Source organism: Scyliorhinus canicula, chromosome 23, assembly GCF_902713615.1.
Source record: "Scyliorhinus canicula chromosome 23, sScyCan1.1, whole genome shotgun sequence".
Taxonomy (NCBI): domain Eukaryota; kingdom Metazoa; phylum Chordata; class Chondrichthyes; order Carcharhiniformes; family Scyliorhinidae; genus Scyliorhinus; species Scyliorhinus canicula.
In genome coordinates, this window is record NC_052168.1 from 26,910,232 (window position 1) to 26,927,879 (window position 17,648).

The 17,648-nt window shown below is 48.5% G+C and overlaps 1 protein-coding gene across 1 annotated transcript; it reads left to right on the top strand.

Moving 5' to 3' along the window:
- Window positions 1–1,927: 1,927 nt before the first annotated feature.
- On the top strand, window positions 1,928–11,366 carry LOC119956504 (NADH dehydrogenase [ubiquinone] 1 alpha subcomplex subunit 6-like). The gene is made up of 3 exons (XM_038783784.1): window positions 1,928–2,110; window positions 9,120–9,235; window positions 11,158–11,366. The coding sequence occupies exons 1-3, from the start codon at window positions 1,930–1,932 to the stop codon at window positions 11,287–11,289; spliced, it is 429 nt and encodes a 142-aa protein (XP_038639712.1). The 5' UTR covers window positions 1,928–1,929; the 3' UTR covers window positions 11,290–11,366.
- Window positions 11,367–17,648: the final 6,282 nt, after the last annotated feature.

The following is a 17,648-nucleotide window of genomic DNA, read 5'->3' on the forward strand; positions in this document are numbered from 1 at the left end:
CCCTGCACAATCTCTCCTCCATTCTGACCCACTGGGAATCAACCCCTCTAACCCAGCTCCGCACCTTCTCCACATTCGCCGCCCAGTAATAATACATCAGGTTCGGAAGACCCAAACCCCCTGCCTGCCTTCTCCTCTGTAGCAGCACCTTTCTAACTCTAGCCACCTTCCCTCCCCACATGAACGGGGCAGCATGGTAGCATAGTGGTTAGCACTATGGCTTCACAGCGCCAGGGTCCCAGGTTCGATTCCCGGCTTGGGTCACTGTCTGTGCGGAGTCTGCATGTTCTCCCCGTGTGTGCGTGGGTTTCCTCCGGGTGCTCCGGTTTCCTCCCACAGTCCAAAGATGTGCAGGTTAGGTGGATTGGCCATGATAAATTGCCCTTAGGTTAGATGGGGTTGCTGGGTGACGGGGATAGGATGGAGGTGTGGGCTTAAGTAGGGTGCTCTTTCCAAGAGCCGGTGCAGGCTCGATGGGCCGAATGGCCTTCTTCTGCACTGTAAATTCTATGAATATAAGGACATCCTTTGCTCTATCCCCCCCCCCCCCCCCCCCCCGCACTATTCCTTCCCATACCCCTGAACTTCTTAATGCGATGGCCAATGGCTCAATCGTGAGTGCAAACAGCAGGGGGGACATAGGACATCCCTGCCTAGTCCCACGGTGGAGAGAAAAGTATCTCAAGCTGATGTTGTTTGTGCGGACACTCGCCCTCGGCGCCTTATATAGTAGCTTTACCCAGTTCACAAATCTTGGTCCAATCCCAAACCGCTCCAGAACTGCCATCAAGTACCCCCATTCTACCCGGTCAAATATCTTCTCAGTGTCCAATGCCACAACCACCTCTGTTTCCTCTCCGGTGCCATAATGGTGTTCAATACCCTTCTCATGTTTGAAAAGAGCTGCCTCCCTCTCACGAACCCCGTCTGATCCTCACCTATCACCTTCAGGAGGTACTCCTCCAGCCTACCCGCCAGTACCTTCAGCAACATAGAACATTACAGCGCAGTACAGGCCCTTCGGCCCTCAATGTTGCGCCGACCTGTGAAACTAATCTAAAGCCCATCTACACTATTCCCTTATCGTCCATATGTTTATCCAATGACCATTTAAATGCCCTTAATGTTGGCGAGTCCGCTACTGTTGCAGGCAGGGCATTCCACGCCCTTACTACTCTGAGTAAAGAAACTGCCTCTGACATCTGTCCTATATCTATCTCCCCTCAATTTAAAGCTATGTCCCCTCGTGCTGGACATCACCATCTGAGGAAAAAGGCTCTCACTGTCCACCCTATCTAATCCTCTGATCATCTTGTATGTTCTAATACTCTTGCGTCCACATTCAGAAGTGATGTGGGCCCATACGACCCTCACTCCGTCAGATCCTTATCTTTATTTAGCAACAGGGAAATCGATGCCCCCAAAGTTTGTGGCAACACCCCCTTCCCTATCAAATCTTCAAACATTCCCATCAGGGGTGGCAGCTTATCCTTGAAGTTTTTATAATGTTCCACCGGAAACCCATCCGGCCCTGCCGCCTGCATCCTCCCAATCAATTCCAGCCTCTTAAAGATCTTCATTGATCCACCTCCAGCTGCCTGGACCCTGGGGTCTGAGCTTCTCTCCCTCAGCCTCCTTTACCCCTTTTAAAACCTCCCTCCCTGGGCTTGGGTGATTGGCATTTCAATTTCACCAATCACCGGGAGGAAAGGCGGGGCTAACCATCGATTGACGTTAGCCTGCACCAATCAGACCGAAGGAGGGGCGCGGCGGGCGCCAATATCCACCAATCAGTGGGGATAAAGGGCGGGACAGCAGTCGATTGAGGGCGGGCTGACGGCCAAGCAGCCGGTGATTGACATGTGCCTCAACCAATCAGCGAAGGGTTGTAGCCGTTGCCGTCGGATCCGGGCCAATCAGTAGACGGGGATGCCTGGCCCCGCCCATCTTTCCCGCTCCCGGGTTCGGGCCAAGATGGCGGCGGCAGGCAGCGCCAGGGTGATGGGGACGGTCAAGGTGGTGAAGCCTTTACTGTCCCGGAACCAGAGCGAGGCCAAGCGGCGGGTGCGGGAGCTTTACCGGGCCTGGTACCGGGAGGTGCCCAACACCAGTAAGGAGCCGGGGGCAGGGGAGGGAGTGAGGCCGGAGAGCCGGGCCGGCCGCCGGGGGCTGTCCAGCCGGAGGGAGCTGCTGTCCCGGGGCCTGAGCCCCCCCCCCCCTCCCCCCCGGGCCTGAGCCACCCCCCGGGCCCCGAGCCCCGGGCTGGGGTAACCCGGGCCCCGAGCTGGGGTAACCCGGGCCCCGGGCTGGGGTAACCCGGGCCCCGGGCTGGGGTAACCCGGGCCCCGGGCCCCGGGCTGGGGTAACCCGGGCCCCGAGCTGGGGTAACCCGGGCCCCGGGCTGGGGTAACCCGGGCCCCGAGCTGGGGTAACCCGGGCCCCGAGCCGGGGTAACCCGGGCCGGAGACTCCCGGGGGGCCTGGCTGCTGACAGACCTGCATTTCTATAGCGCCCTTCACCTCCCTCCAGTGAGTGAAACGTCCTTGTGGAGGCCACAGGAGGCCATTCAGCCCCTCCAACCTGCCCCACCGGCAATAGGTTGGCGGCTGCCCCTTGATCCAAATTCCTCTGCCCCCCCCACCACCCCCGTCCCTTAAAATCCTGGCTCGTCACCGAGGGCACCTTCCAAACCCGCGACCTCTACCGTCTGAAAGGACAAGGGCAGCAGATACCTGGGAACCCCACCAGCCGGAGATCCCCCCCCCCTCCAAATCACTCACCATCCCGACTCGGAAATATACTGGCTGTTCCTCCACTGTCGCTCCCTCCCTAACAGCACTGTGGGTGTACGTACACCACACGGACTGCAGCGGGTTCAAGAACATAGAACATACAGTGCAGAAGGAGGCCATTCGGCCCATCGAGCCTGCACCGACCCACTTAAGCCCTCACTTCCACTCTATCCCTGTACCCCAATGACCCCTCCTAACCTTTAAAAGAATTAAATGAAAATGGCTTATTGTCACGAGTAGGCTTCAATGAAGTTACTGTGAAAAGCCCCTAGTCGCCACATTCCGGCGCCTGTCCGGGGAGGCTGGTACGGGAATCGAACCGTGCTGTTGGCCTGCTTGAAAAGCCAGCGATTTAGCTCAGTGAGCTAACCCAGTCACTAAGGGCAATTTATCATAGCCAATCCACCTAACCTGCACATTTTGGGACTGTGGGAGGAAACTGGAGTACCCGGAGGAAACCCACGCACACACGGGGAGAACGTGCAAACTCCGCACAGATAGTGACCCAGCGGGGAATCGAACCTGGGACCCTGGCCCAGCGGGGAATCGAACCTGGGACTCTGGCGCTGTGAAGTCACAGTGCTGTTCACTTGTGCTGCTCAAGGTGGCACACCACCACCTTCTTGAGGTGCAATTAGCGATGGGCAGCAAATGCCAGGTCTAGCCAATGGCACCCGTATTCCAGGAATGAATATATTTTTAAAAATTGCCACCACAATCTTCCTTTCGGCCCCCAAATTAGTCCTATCTTCTCTTATATCATTTATCTTTTTTATAAATTTAGCACCCAATTCATTTTTTCCAATTAAGGGGCAATTTAGCGTGGCCAATTCACCTACCCTGCACATCTTTGGGTTGTGTGGGTGAAACCCACGCAAACACGGGGAGAATGTGCAAACTCCACACGGACAGTGACCGAGAGCCGGGATCGAACCTGGGACCTCAGTGATGGATGTGAAATACTAACTAATTTTGTCACAGAGGGCAGTGAATAGATGAGAAATAGGAGAAGCCACGGATCCGGAAGAGACATCATTAGAACATAGAAAAATACAGAACAGGACCTTCAGCCCACGATGTTGTGCCGAACTTTTGTCCTAGATTAAGAAGAAATTAATCTACACCCCCATCATTCTACCGTAATCCCTGTACCTATCCAATAGCCGCTTGAAGGTCCCTAATGTTTCCGACTCAGCTACTTCCACAGGCAGTGCATTCCATGCCCCCACTACTCTCTGGGTAAAGAACCTACCTCTGACATTCCCTCCTATATCTTCCACCATTCACCTTAAATTTATGTCCCCTTGTAATGGTTTGTTCCACCCGGGGAAAACGTCTCTGACTGTCTATCTATTCCCCTGATTATCTTATAAACCTCTATCAAGTTGCCCCTCATCCTTCTCTGTTCTAATGAGAAAAGGCCTAGCACCCTCAACCTTTCCTCGTAAGACCTACTCTCCATTCCAGGCAACATCCTGGTAAATCTCCTTTGCACCCTTTCCAAAGTTTCCACCTCCTTCCTAAAATGAGGCGACCAGAACTGCACAAATGTGGCCTGACCAAGGTTTTGTACAGCTGCATCATCACCTCACGGCTCTTAAATTCAATCCCTCTGCTAATGAACGCTAGCACACCATAGGCCTTCTTCACAGCTCTATCCACTTGAGTGGCAACTTTCAAAGATCTATGAACATAGACCCCAAGATCTCTCTGCTCCTCCACATTGCCAAGAACCCTACCATTAACCCTGTATTCCACATTCATTTTTGTCCTTCAAAAAATGGACAACCTTGCACTTTTCAGGGTTAAACTCCATCTGCCACTTCTAAGCCCAGCTCTGCATCCTATCTATGTCTTTTTGCAGCCAACAACAGCCCTCCTCACTATCCACAACTCCACCAATCTTCGTATTGTCTGCAAATTTACTGACCCACCCTTCAACTCCCTCATCCAAGTCATTAATGAAAATCACAAACAGCAGAGGACCCAGAACTGATCCCTGCGGTACGCCACTGGTAACTGGTTTCCAGGCTGAATATTTGCCATCCACCACGACTCTCTGACTTCTATCGGTTAGCCAGTTCGTTATCCAACTGGCCAAATTTCCCACTATCCCATGCCTCTTTACTTTCTGCGTAAGCCTACCATGAGGAACCTTATCAAATGTCTTACTAAAATCCATGTACACTACATCCACTGCTTTACCTTCATCCACATGCTTGGTCACCTCCTCAAAAGAATTCAATAAGACTTGAGGAAAAAGCTACCCCTCACAAATCCGTGCTGACTATCCCTAATCAAGCAGTGTCTTTCCAGATGCTCAGAAATCCTATCCCTCAGTACCCTTTCCATTACTTTGCCTACCACCGAAGTAAGACTAACTGGCCTGTAATTCCAGGGTTATCCCTATTCCCTTTGGTTGGACAATCTACATACTGTGTTAGAAAAGCTTCCTGGACACGCTGCTCAAACACCACCCCATCCAAACTATTTGATCTAAAGAGTTTCCACTCAATGTTTGGGAAGTTGAAGTCACCCATGATTACTACCCTGTGACTTCTGCACCTTTCCAAAATCTGTTTCCCAATCTGTTCCTCCACATCTCTGCTGCTATTGGGGGGGCCTATAGAAAACTCCCAACAAGGTGACTGCTCCTTTCCTATTTTTGATTTCAACCCATATTACCTCAGTAGGCAGATCCCCCTCGAACTGCCTTTCTGCAGCTGTTATACTATCTCTAATTAACAATGCCACACCCCCACCCCCCCCCCCCACCTCTTTATTTGCAGTGGTCACTCCTAGCAATGCTGTCAATGACAGGTGTATGTGCAACAGGTAGACCGGCAACGACGAGGTCAAGTAGACATCCCCCCTTCTTTTTGGTTCCCTTATCACCTGCTGCAGACCTTATCTATCATATACCTCCTTCAAGACTCTCACAACTCAATAAATCTGGGAAGTCATTGACCCAGAGTGAAAATTCTATGTCCTTGTTATCCTCGGTTCCTCTTCCAGGTGATATTTAACATGGAGGGAGGCTGGTAGGTGGTAGCCAGCAGATTTCCTTGCCTGTGTTTGTATTAATAGAATCCTTAGAATCCCTACAGTGAGGGCGGCTCGGTGGCGCAGTGGTTAGCACTGCTGCCTCACAGCACTGAGGACCCGGGTTTGATCCTGGCCCCGTGCTACTGTCCGTGTCAAGTTTGCACATTCTCCCCATGTCTGTGTGGGTCTCACTCCACAACTCAAAGATGTACCGGCTAGGTGGATTGACCACGCAAAATTGCCCCTTAATTGGGAAAAAAAAGAATTAGGTACTCTAAAAACAAATTTTTTAAAGAATCTCAACAGTGCAGAAAGGTGCTAGTTAGCCTATTGAGTCTGCACTGACCCTCGGAAAGAGCACTCTACTTAGACACACTCCCCCACCCTGTCTCCGTAATCTAACCTACTCATCCTTGGACACTAAGGGTCAGTTTAGTTTGACTGATCCACCTAACTTGCACATCTTTGACTGTGGGAAGTATCCAGAGAGGATTCCCACGCAGAAACAGGGAGAACGTGCAAACTCCACACAGATGGTCACCCAAGGCAGGAATCGAACCGGGATCACTGGTACGGTGACGCAGCAACGCTACCCACTGTGCTGTGACCTGATGCTGTCATATTTCATGGTGCCAGGGCAGCATTGTGGCACAGTGGTTAGCATTGCTGGCAATGGCGCTGAGGACCCGGGTTTGAATCCCGGCCCTGGGTCACTGTCCGTGTGGAGTTTGTACATTCTCCCTGTGTTTGCCTGGGTTTCGCCCCCACAACCCAAAAGATGTGCAGGGTAGGTGGATTGGCCATGCTAAATTTCCCCTTGATTGGGGAAAGAAAAAATTGGGTACTCTAAGTTTATATTTTAAAAACGATTTCATGGGATCCAGGGTCAGGGTCAATGTTGAGGACTCCCAGGGCAGCATGCTGGCTCAGTGGGTTAGCACTGCAGCCTCACGGCACCGAGGTCCCAGGTTCGATCCTGGCTCTGGGTCACTGTCCGTGTGGAGTTTGCACATTCTCCCCGTGTTTGCGTGGGTTTCGCCCCCACAACCCAAAAAATGTGCAGGATAGGTGGATTGAACACGCTAAATTGCCCCTTAAATGGAAAAATTAATTGGGGATTCTAAATTTTTTAAAAAAATGTTGAGGACTCCCAGGGCAGCTTCCTCCTGATTCTATCCCACTCTGCCATCACCTTCATTGGGTATGTCCTGCCGGTTGGACAAGATATACTCGGGGATGGTGATGGTGGGGTCTGGAACGTTAGCCGTAAGGTATAACTCCGTGAGTATGAATGTGTCAGACTGTTGCTCAACTAAGCTGTGGGACAGCTCTCCCAATTTTGGCATGAGCCTCCGATGTTAGTAAGGAGGCTTTCCAGGGTCGACAGGGCAGATTGTGCATTTGTCGTTTCTGGTGCCCTCTCTGTTATCCTTGTTGTTGGTCTTGGGTGTTGCGGTCCTGGATTTGGATTCACAGATTAAGCTGGCAGCTAGATTGTTGCTAAGCTTTAACCTTTACTGACCATGTACAATAGAGAAACAAAACACAGAAAATGCTGCAAAGACTCAACAGGTATGGGTGCATCTCTGGAGAGAGAGTTAACATTTCGAGTCTGCTTGCCTTGCCGTTTGGACACTGCATTAACTCTGAATCTTTCCAGCCTTTTCTACTTTGATTTGAGATTTCCAGCACCTGCAGTATTTTGGTTTTGGTACAATTGAGACTCCGCGTGAGACTCTACATAGAACTATCTCTCTGCAATGCTCAGTTATGTGATCTTGCGTCACTGATGATGTAGACTATATGTTTACATATTTAACATTAACTCATTATACTACATCACCTCCCAAATCTCTGCCTTAATCTCTGGTTCACAAAGATGAGCGTTGCGATGTTTGTACCAATTTCATGGACCGCATTCTCATCTTTCTCAGAGGATGTATCTCGGTTTCTCCACGTTCTCTCTGAAACCCTGCAGAGCAGCGGGTAAATTGTCAGACACTATAGGCAGACACTATAGGCAGACACTATAGGCAGACACTATAGGCAGACACTATAGGCAGACACTATAGGCAGAGACTATAGGCAGACACTATAGGCTCTCTGTTCAGGTTGCTGTCCTGAGCAGGTGGTTTAGTTCATTTCTTATCAAATGTTCTGATGGAGGTAAACCATTCTGGAGTGGTGTTAACAGTGCTAAGTGTATATCATTGTTCATTTTCGACAAAGCTTTGACTGCTCTTGTTCCTCTCTCGGCCGCACCATTTGTCTGTGGCTATCTGGATGAACTATTGAGGACAGATCCATAGCCTTCTGTAACTTTCACAACCTGTGGACTGTAATCTGAAATGACTAGATCTGGAATGCCATGTGTGGCAATCGTTTCTTTCAGAGAATTGATCATTGCTTCTGAGGTTGTTCCGTGAAGACGTTTAACCTCAATCCATCTGGAATAATACTCAACAGCTATGAGGAATGCCTTCCCCTTAAGCTTGAATAACTCCATTTGGATACGTTCCCAGGGTCTGGATAGAAATTATGCCATTTTGATCCTTTTGATCCTGGCAATGGATTACAACGGTGAGAATCATGTCCTGGAGAGATTTTGAGATTCCTGGCCACCAAATTGAACGTTGCAGCCTAGCATGTCGCCTGGCATTGCCCTCGGTGCCCTAGTGTATTCTTTAAAGCAAAGTGTGTGCTCTCTTGGTATGACCAACCACTCATCATAGGTTAATAAGTTGTTACAATACTGAGATGTCTGTGATACTCAAAGTATTGTTTCATGGGACGGTACCATGGTTAGCACTGCTGCTTCACGGCGCCAAGGACCCGGGTTCGATCACGAATCTGGGTCACTGTCTGTGAGGAGTTTGTACATTCTCCTCATGTGTGTTGGTCTCACCCAATTATTTTTTTCCAATTAAAGGGTAATTTAGCGTAGCCAATCCACCTACCCTGCACATCTTTGGGTTGTGGGGGCGAAACCCACGCAGACACAGGGAGAATGTGCAAACTCCACACGGTGACCCGGGGCCGAGGTTGAACCCGAGACCTCGGCGTTGTGAGGCAGCAGTGCTAACCACTGCACCACCGTGCCAGACCATCACGCTGATGGGGTGAGATGAAGAAGCGGGAGGAGGGTCGTAAGGAGGGTAAACGTCAGTGTGGCCCAGTGAGTCTATACTGGACATTTAATGTGACTCGGTACAAATGGTAATGTGTAGGATGGAACTCTGCAATGTTTGATTGACTGTGTCTACTATTCCGTTCTCTCTGCAGTACAGAAATTCCTCCTGGACATCTCCGTGAAACAGGGACGGGATAAAGTGCGGGAAATGTTCATGAAAAATGCCCATGTCACCGACCCCCGGATCATTGACATGCTGGTGATTAAGGTTCGAAAATCTGGGATTGCCGGAATTGTGCAGTGAAACTGACTGTGAATGGAAGTGTGCTGGCTTTGGGAAGTGGGAGTTTATACAGTGTCAATGTTATGGTCACAGTACAGCCAGTGATTCCTTCTCTTCTACCCCTTGAAAGTGTGGATAGATCTTTGATGCTGCTGAGACTGACCACCCTGTAAGAGAATCTTACGCAAGTCCTCGGAGATTTGATAATTCAGGGAATTGGTAGTCAAGAGTCCAGGGGGGTATGTTTAAAAAGGATGAGTTAGGAGGATAAAATGGTAGCATTGTTAAGTAGAGGTAACAGGGCATTAGGAAGCAAGGACATAACTAACTTTTAAGGTAGAAACAGAATGATGAGGATTTACTGCAGACCTAATGGAAGGGAAGTGGAGGAAGGAAGGGGCTGGTTTAGCTCACTGTGCTAAATCGCTGGCTTTTAAAGCAGGCCAGCAGCACGGTTCGATTCTCGTACCAGCCTCCCCGGACAGGCGCCGGAATGTGGCGACTAGGGGCTTTTCACAGTAACTTCATTGAAGCCTACTCGTGACAATAAGCGATTTTCATTTCATTTCAAATGGGAAAATCTCTGAAATGGGTAAAAAGCACAGAATAATAATCATCATTGGAAAATTTCTTAAATAAATTGGAATGAGAAGGACTAGAAGGGAATAGAGTTCACACAATGTGCGTAGGATTCTTTTCTTATCCAGCTTTTAAGAAGCCCTAGGAGATTGCTGAATTCAGTAATGGGAAATGTACCAGAGTCAATGAAGGAAGCATCGGCATTAGTGGTTACAGCATCGCATGTTTTGAAAAAAAATAATTTAGAGCCCAATTATTTTTCTTTACATCTTTTTGAGTTGTGGGTGTGAGACCCACTCAGACATGGGGAGAATGTACAAACTCCACACGGACAGTGATCCGGGGTAACCCCTAGCATCGCATGATTTAAGATAATTGAAGGAAACAAAACATCAAAGTAATTGGGGGGTGGGGAGGGGAAATTCAAGTGAAATATATTCAGCCAGGATCAAGAACAAATGAGCTAATAATAAAACATGAATAAAGAGAGATGATGATTAAACTGTCCCTCGGCGCCAGGGACCCAGGTTCGATTCTGGTCACAGGTGGCTGTCTGTGTGGAGTTTGCACATTCTCCCCGTGTCTGTGTGGGTTTCTTCCGGGTCCTCCCAGACTCCAAAGATGTGCAAGTTAGGTGGTTTGGGGCAGCACGGTGGCACAGTGGGTTAGCCCTGTTGCCTGACGGCGCCGAGGTCCCAGGTTCGATCCCGGCTCTGGGTCACTGTCCGTGTGGAGTTTGCACATTCTCCCCGTGTCTGTGTGGGTTTCGCCTCCACAACCCAAAGATGTGCAAGGTAGGTGAATTGGTCAGGCTAAATTGCCCCGTAATTGGAAAAATGAATTGGGTAATCTAAATTTACATTTTTAAAAAAGTTAGGCTAAACTCAATTGCCCCTTAGTATCCAAAGTTTTACAAGTTAGGTGGGGTTACAGGGATGCGGGTTATGGGGACCTTTCAGGATGCTCTTTCAGAAGTTTGGTACAAACTCGATGGGCCAAATGGCCTCTTTCTTCGCTGTAGGAATTCTATGATTCTACTAAGTACATTGACAATTAAGTTGGATAACAAGAGAGAATGAGAGACTGTGAAAGACAAAGTAGAAATCCAAGATTAAATGATCAAGGAATATGTCAGGAAATAATTTTGAATTGATGAAAGGCTAGTGGAGGGGTGGAAGAGAGAGAGAGATTAGTTTGGAATTGAGACAGGGCTGTGGAGATAATGGGATGAGGTTTGGATTAAATGGCCTCCTGTTTTGTAAAGTTACCCGATTCTGTCACTGCTCCTTCCAGCTTGGATCTCTCACCTTGCTGTTTTCCTTTTTCAGGGTAAAATGGATCTTGAAGAAACTATTCAAGTATGGAAACAGCGGACACACATCATGCGCTACTTCCACGAAACAGAAAGCCCCCGACCCACAGATTTCCTCTCCAGGTTCTATGGTGGCCATGATGTGTAAATAATGCGGGAGAATGGCTATTGTAAAATAAATGTATTCAAAAATAATAAAAATCCTGTTAAGTTAAATATAATGGATTTAATGATCTGGAGCTGGTGGTTGCTTCTGTGTTTCACTATAATGACAGAAAACAGCAGTGGGAAATATTTAAAAGGGTGAACGAGATAAATATATTCAGCCAAAATCCAGAATAAGAAAGCTAATAGTGAAACAAGGATAAATACAAAGAGATGATGGCAAAACTGAGATGGAAGAAAAAAGGCAAGCATTAGGTACTAAACTCTAAAGTCTGATTTTAATTATACTGAGAAGATTCCATATATTTTCTCTATCTAGGTACTGTTGCGGATCCCACTATAGGGTAATGTTTTCTCGATGGCAGAGGGAGGGGAATAATATCAGCTGTGGCATTGTGGGAGTCAAGTCCCAGTTCAGAGTTTGGAGCCCATTGTCCGGGGAAATAACTTCCATTTCCATACTGAGGGGATGCTGCACAGTCAGAGGTGTCGTCATTCAGATGAGGTATTAAACTCGGGGCCCTATCCTCTCAGGTGGATGCAAAAGATCCCATGGCACGGTTTGAAGAGCAGACACATTCTCATCAATGCCTTATCTCTCAACCAATACCTGAAACATGATCTGGTCATTTTCTCATTGCTGTTTGCAGGAGCTTGCTAGTGTTAAACTTACCACTGACTGCACTTTTCAAAAAACACTGCACTGACCCTCTGAAGGAGCAGCCTACCTAGGCCCACTCATTGCCCTATCCCCACATAACCACAGCTCCTGGAGGGAAAATGTCCAAATTCTACACCAAGGCGCAAATTGAACCAGAGTCTTTGATGCTGTGAGGCAGCTGTGCTAACCACTATGCCACTATAGAACATAGAACGATACAGCGCAGTACAGGCCCTTCGGCCCACGATATTGCACCGACATGGGAAGTCAAAAACTAAAGGCCATCTAACCTACACTATGCCCTTATCATCCATATGCTTATCCAATAAACTTTTAAATGCCCTCAATGTTGGCGAGTTCACTACTGTTGCAGGTAGGGCATTCCACGGCCTCACCACTCTTTGCGTAAAAAACCCACCTCTGTCCTATATCTATTACCCCTCAATTTAAGGCTATGTCCCCTCGTGCTAGCCACCTCCATCCACGGGAGAAGGCTCTCACTGTCCACCCTATCTAACCCTCTGATCATTTTGTACGCCTCTATTAAGTCACCTCTTAACCTTCTCTCTAACGAAAACAACCTCAAGTCCATCAGCCTTTCCTCATAAGATTTTCCCTCCATACCAGGCAACATCCTGGTAAATCTCCTCTGCACACGTTCCAAAGCTTCCACGTCCTTCCTATAATGAGGCGACCAGAACTGTACGCAATACTCCAAATGCGGCCGTACCAGAGTTTGGTACAGCTGCAACATGACCTCATGGCTCCGGAACTCAATCCCTCTACCAATAAAGGCCAACACACCATAGGCCTTCTTCACAACCCTATCAACCTGGGTGGCAACTTTCAGGGATCTATGTACATGGACACCGAGATCCCTCTGCTCATCCACACTACCAAGAATTTTACCATTAGCCAAATATTCCGCATTCCTGTTATTCTTTCCAAAGTGAATCACCTCACACTTCTCTACATTAAACTCCATTTGCCACCTCTCAGCCCAGCTCTGCAGCTTATCTATGTCCCTCTGTAACCTGCAACATCCTTCCACACTGTCTACAACTCCACCGACTTTAGTGTTGTCTGCAAATTTACTCACCCAACCTTCTGTGCCCTCCTCTAGGTCATTTATAAAAATGACAAACAGCAACGGCCCCAGAACAGATCCTTGTGGTACGCCACTCGTAACTGAACTCCATTCTGAACATTTCCCATCAACTACCACTCTCTGTCTTCTTTCAACTAGCCAATTTCTGATCCACATCTCTAAATCACCCTCAATCCCCAGCCTCCGTATTTTCTGCAATAGCCGACCGTGGGGAACCTTATTGTAGCCACCTAAAATGGACGCTGAGCTACAAAATAAGCCAAGCGCTAAGACTGCTGGGAAACAGACAGTTTAGCCAGAACAGCAGTCTGCAAAGAGAGCATTTTGCATTCTGCAGCAGCAGAAACCAGTTTGGGCTCAGGTGAGAAGACCTTAGCTAGGTGCAAATGGCAAAACGCTTTGCATGCTAATGAGGCAATCAGACCTGAACACCCACACAATAGATACATTTGATTCTGAATGGACACATTTTAATCAAGGCCCAGACATCGAGGCACCAGAAACCTCCAAACAAAAGGGCATAAGAAACGCCCCCCCCATCACGGAGACCCCCTCGCATTGGGGAATTAAAACAGTATCGATGAGGAATTGACCCAATAGGTAAAGCCCGCCCAAGAAGAGGGAAGGACAATGGAATCCCTATAAAAGACAGGGACCTCGTGTTGTCCGGTCTGTTTTTCCGTGCTCCGGCTCTGACCAAGACCTTGAAGATCCAATCTGACTCCAGCCGTCGAGCACCAGCCGCCGAACCGTAAGTGCCAGTACGACGCTCGCTACGCGTACTAAGCCCGCTAGAACCCCCAGTGACCAGAACGCTTGCTGAAGGTTGCAGCCCAAGACCAGGACGAAGGCCTCGCTCCCTGACCTTGCCTGTTCCTGTTAGATAAGTATTCTGATTACTTTAGTTTAGTCATAGCTTAGTCTCTTAGTGTGTGCATGAATATTTATTATTACTGTATAATAAATATTATCGTTTGGACCTTACTAATCGGTGTATCGTCTTTATTACTTTGAACTTGACCTTGGAATACTCGTGACGTTGTCTATACGGCAACTGGCGACTCCTAAGCTGAATAAATACATAAGACAGAGCCTAGTGGTGTTAAGCACTTGGAAGTTAATACACCCCAATAAACGCGTTTTACGCCCATAGTAAAACGTGCAACATTATCAAACGCTTTACTGAAATCCATATACACCACATCAACTGCTCTACCCTCGTCTACCTGTTCAGTCACCTTCTCAAAGAACTCAATAAGGTTCGTGAGGCATGACCTACCCTTCACAAAACCATGCTGACTATCCCTAATCATATTATTCCTATCTGGATGATTATAAATCGTATCTCTTATAATCCTCTCCAAGACTTTACCCACAACAGGCGTTAGGCTCACCAGCCTATAGTTACCGGGGTTATCTCTACTCCCCTTCTTGAACAAAGGGACCACATTTGCTATCCAGTCCTCTGGCACTATTCCTGTAGCCAATGATGACATAAAAATCAAAGCCAAAGGCTCAGCAATCTCTTCCCTGGCTTCCCAGAGAATCCTAGGATAAATCCCATCAGGCCCTGGAGACATCTATTTTCACCTTGTCCAGAATTGCCAACACTTCTTCCCTACGCACCTCAATGCCATCTATTCTAATAGCCTGGGTCTCAGCATTCTCCTCCACAACATTATCTTTTTCCTGAATGAATACTGACGAAAAGTATTCATTTAGTATCTCGCTTATCTCCTCAGCCTCCACACACAACTTCCCACCACTGACCTTGACTGGCCCTACTCTTACCCTAGTCATTCTTTTATTCCTGACATACCTATAGAAAGCTTTTGGGTTTTCCTTGATCCTACCTACCAAAGACTTCTCATGTCCCCTCCTTGCTCGTCTTAGCTCTCTCTTTAGATCCTTCCTCGCTTCCTTGTAACTATCAAGCGCCCCAACTGAAACTTCACGCCTCATCTTCACATAGGCCTCCTTCTTCCTCTTAACAAGAGATTCCACTTCTTTGGTAAACCACGGTTCCCTCGCTCTACCCCTTCCTCCCTGCCTGACTGGTACGTACTGATCAAGAACACGCAATAGCTGTTCCTTGAACAAGCTCCACATATCCAGTGTGCCCAACCGTTGCAGCCTACTTCTCCAACCTACACATCCTAAGTCATGTCTAATGGCATCATAATTGCCCTTCCCCCAGCTATAACTCTTGCCCTGCGGGGTATACTTATCCCTTTCCATCACTAACGTAAATGTCACCGAATTGTGGTCACTGTTTCCAAAGTGCTCACCTACCTCCATATCTAACACCTGGCCTGGTTCATTACCCAAAACCAAATCCAATGTGGCCTCGCCTCTTGTTGGCCTGTCAACATATTGTGTCAGGAAACCCTCCTGCACACATTGTACAAAGAACAACCCATCTAATGTACTCGAACTATATCTTTTCCAGTCAATATTTGGAAAGTTAAAGTCTCCCATAACAACTACCCTGTTACTTTCGCTCTTTTCCAGAATCATCTTCGCCATCCTTTCCTCTACATCCCTAGAACTATTAGGTGGCCTATAGAAAACTCCCAACAGGGTGACCTCTCCTTTCCTGTTTCTAACCTCAGCCCATACTACCTCAGAAGAAGAGTCCCCATCTAGCATCCTTTCCGCCACCGTAATACTGTACTTGACTAGCAGCGCCACACCTCCCCTCTTTTGGGGGCTGGTTTAGCTCACTCAGCTAAATCGCTGGCTTTTAAAGCAGACCAAGCAGGCCAGCAGCACGGTTCGATTCCCGTACCAGCCTCCCCGGACAGGCGGCGGAATGTGGTGACTAGGGGCTTTTCACAGTAACTTCATTGAAGCCTACTCGTGACAATAAGCGATTTTCATTCATTTTGCCCCCTTCTCTGAGCTTACTAAAACACCTAAACCCCGGAACCTGCAACAACCATTCCTGTCCCTGCTCTATCCATGTCTCTGAAATGGCCACAACATCGAAGTCCCAGTTACCAACCCATGCTGCCAGTTCCCCTACCTTATTTCGTATACTCCTGGCATTGAAGTAGACACACTTCAAACCACCTACCTGAACACTGGCACCCTCCTGCGAAGTCAAATCTGTGCTCCTGACCTCTATACTCTCAATCTCCCGTACCCCAAAACTACAATCCAGGTTCCCATGCCCCTGCTGAATTAGTTTAAACCCCCCCAAAGAGCACTAACAAATCTCCCCCCCAGGATATTGGTGCCCCTCAGGTTCAGATGTAGACCATCCTGTCTATAGAGGTCCCACCTTCCCCAGAAAGAGCCCCAGTTATCCAGAAATCTGAATCCCTCCCGCCTGCACCATCCCTGTAGCCACGTGTTTAATTGCTCTCTCTCCCTATTCCTCGTCTCACTATCACGTGGCACGGGCAACAACCCAGAGATAACAACTCTGTTTGTTCTCGCTCTGAGCTTCCATCCTAGCTCCCTAAAGGCCTGCCTGACATCCTTGTCCCCTTTCCTACCTATGTCGTTAGTGCCAATGTGGACTACGATGTGGAGATGCCGGCGTTGGACTGGGGTGAGCACAGTAAGAAGTCTTACAACACCAGGTTAAAGTCCAACAGGTTTGTTTCAAACACGAGCTTTCGGAGCACGGCTCCTTCTTCAGGTGAATGGAAAGGCTTGTTCCAGAAATGTTTATATAGACACAGTCAGAGATGCCCCGGAATGCGAGCACCTGCAGGCAATCAAATCATCAAAGATGCAGAGAGAGAGGTAACTCCAGGTTAAAGAGGTGTGAATTGTCCCAAGCCAGTTCAGTCGGTAGGCCTCTGCACGTCCAGGCTTGTTGGTGGGGGCCGAATGTAATGCGACATGAATCCCAGATCCCGGTTGAGTCCGCATTCATGCGTGCGGAACTTAGCTATAAGTTTTTGCTCAGCAATTTTGCGTTGTCGCGTCTCCTGAAGGCCTCCTTGTAGAATGCTGACCCGGAGATCAGAGGCTGAATGTCCTTGACTGCTGAAGTGTTCCCCAACTGGAAGGGAACAGTCCTGCCTGTTGATAGTCGCACGATGCCCGTTTATTCATTGTCGCAGTGTCTGCATGGTCTCGCCAATGTACCACGCTTCGGGACATCCTTTCCTGCAGCGTATGAGGTAGACTACATTGGTCGAGTCGCACGAGTATGCGCCGCGTACCTGGTGGGTGGTGTTTCCACGTGTAATGGTGGTGTCCATGTCGATGATCTGGCATGTCTTGCAGAGATTACCCTGGCAGGGTTTTGTGGTGTTGTGGTTGCTGTTCTGAAGGCTCGGTAATTTGCTGCAAACAATGGTTTGTTTGAGGTTGCGCGGTTGTTTGAAGGCCAGTAGTGGGGGTGTGGGGATGACCAGATACATCGATGACATTTTTTTCCTTTGGACCCACGGCGAGACATCACTGAAACGACTACACGATGACATCAATAAGTTCCATCCCACCATCAAACTCACCATGGACTATTCTCCAAATTCAGTTCCATTCTTGGACACACTCGTCTCCATCAAGGACGGTCACCTCAGCACCTCGCTTTACCGCAAGCCCACAGATAATC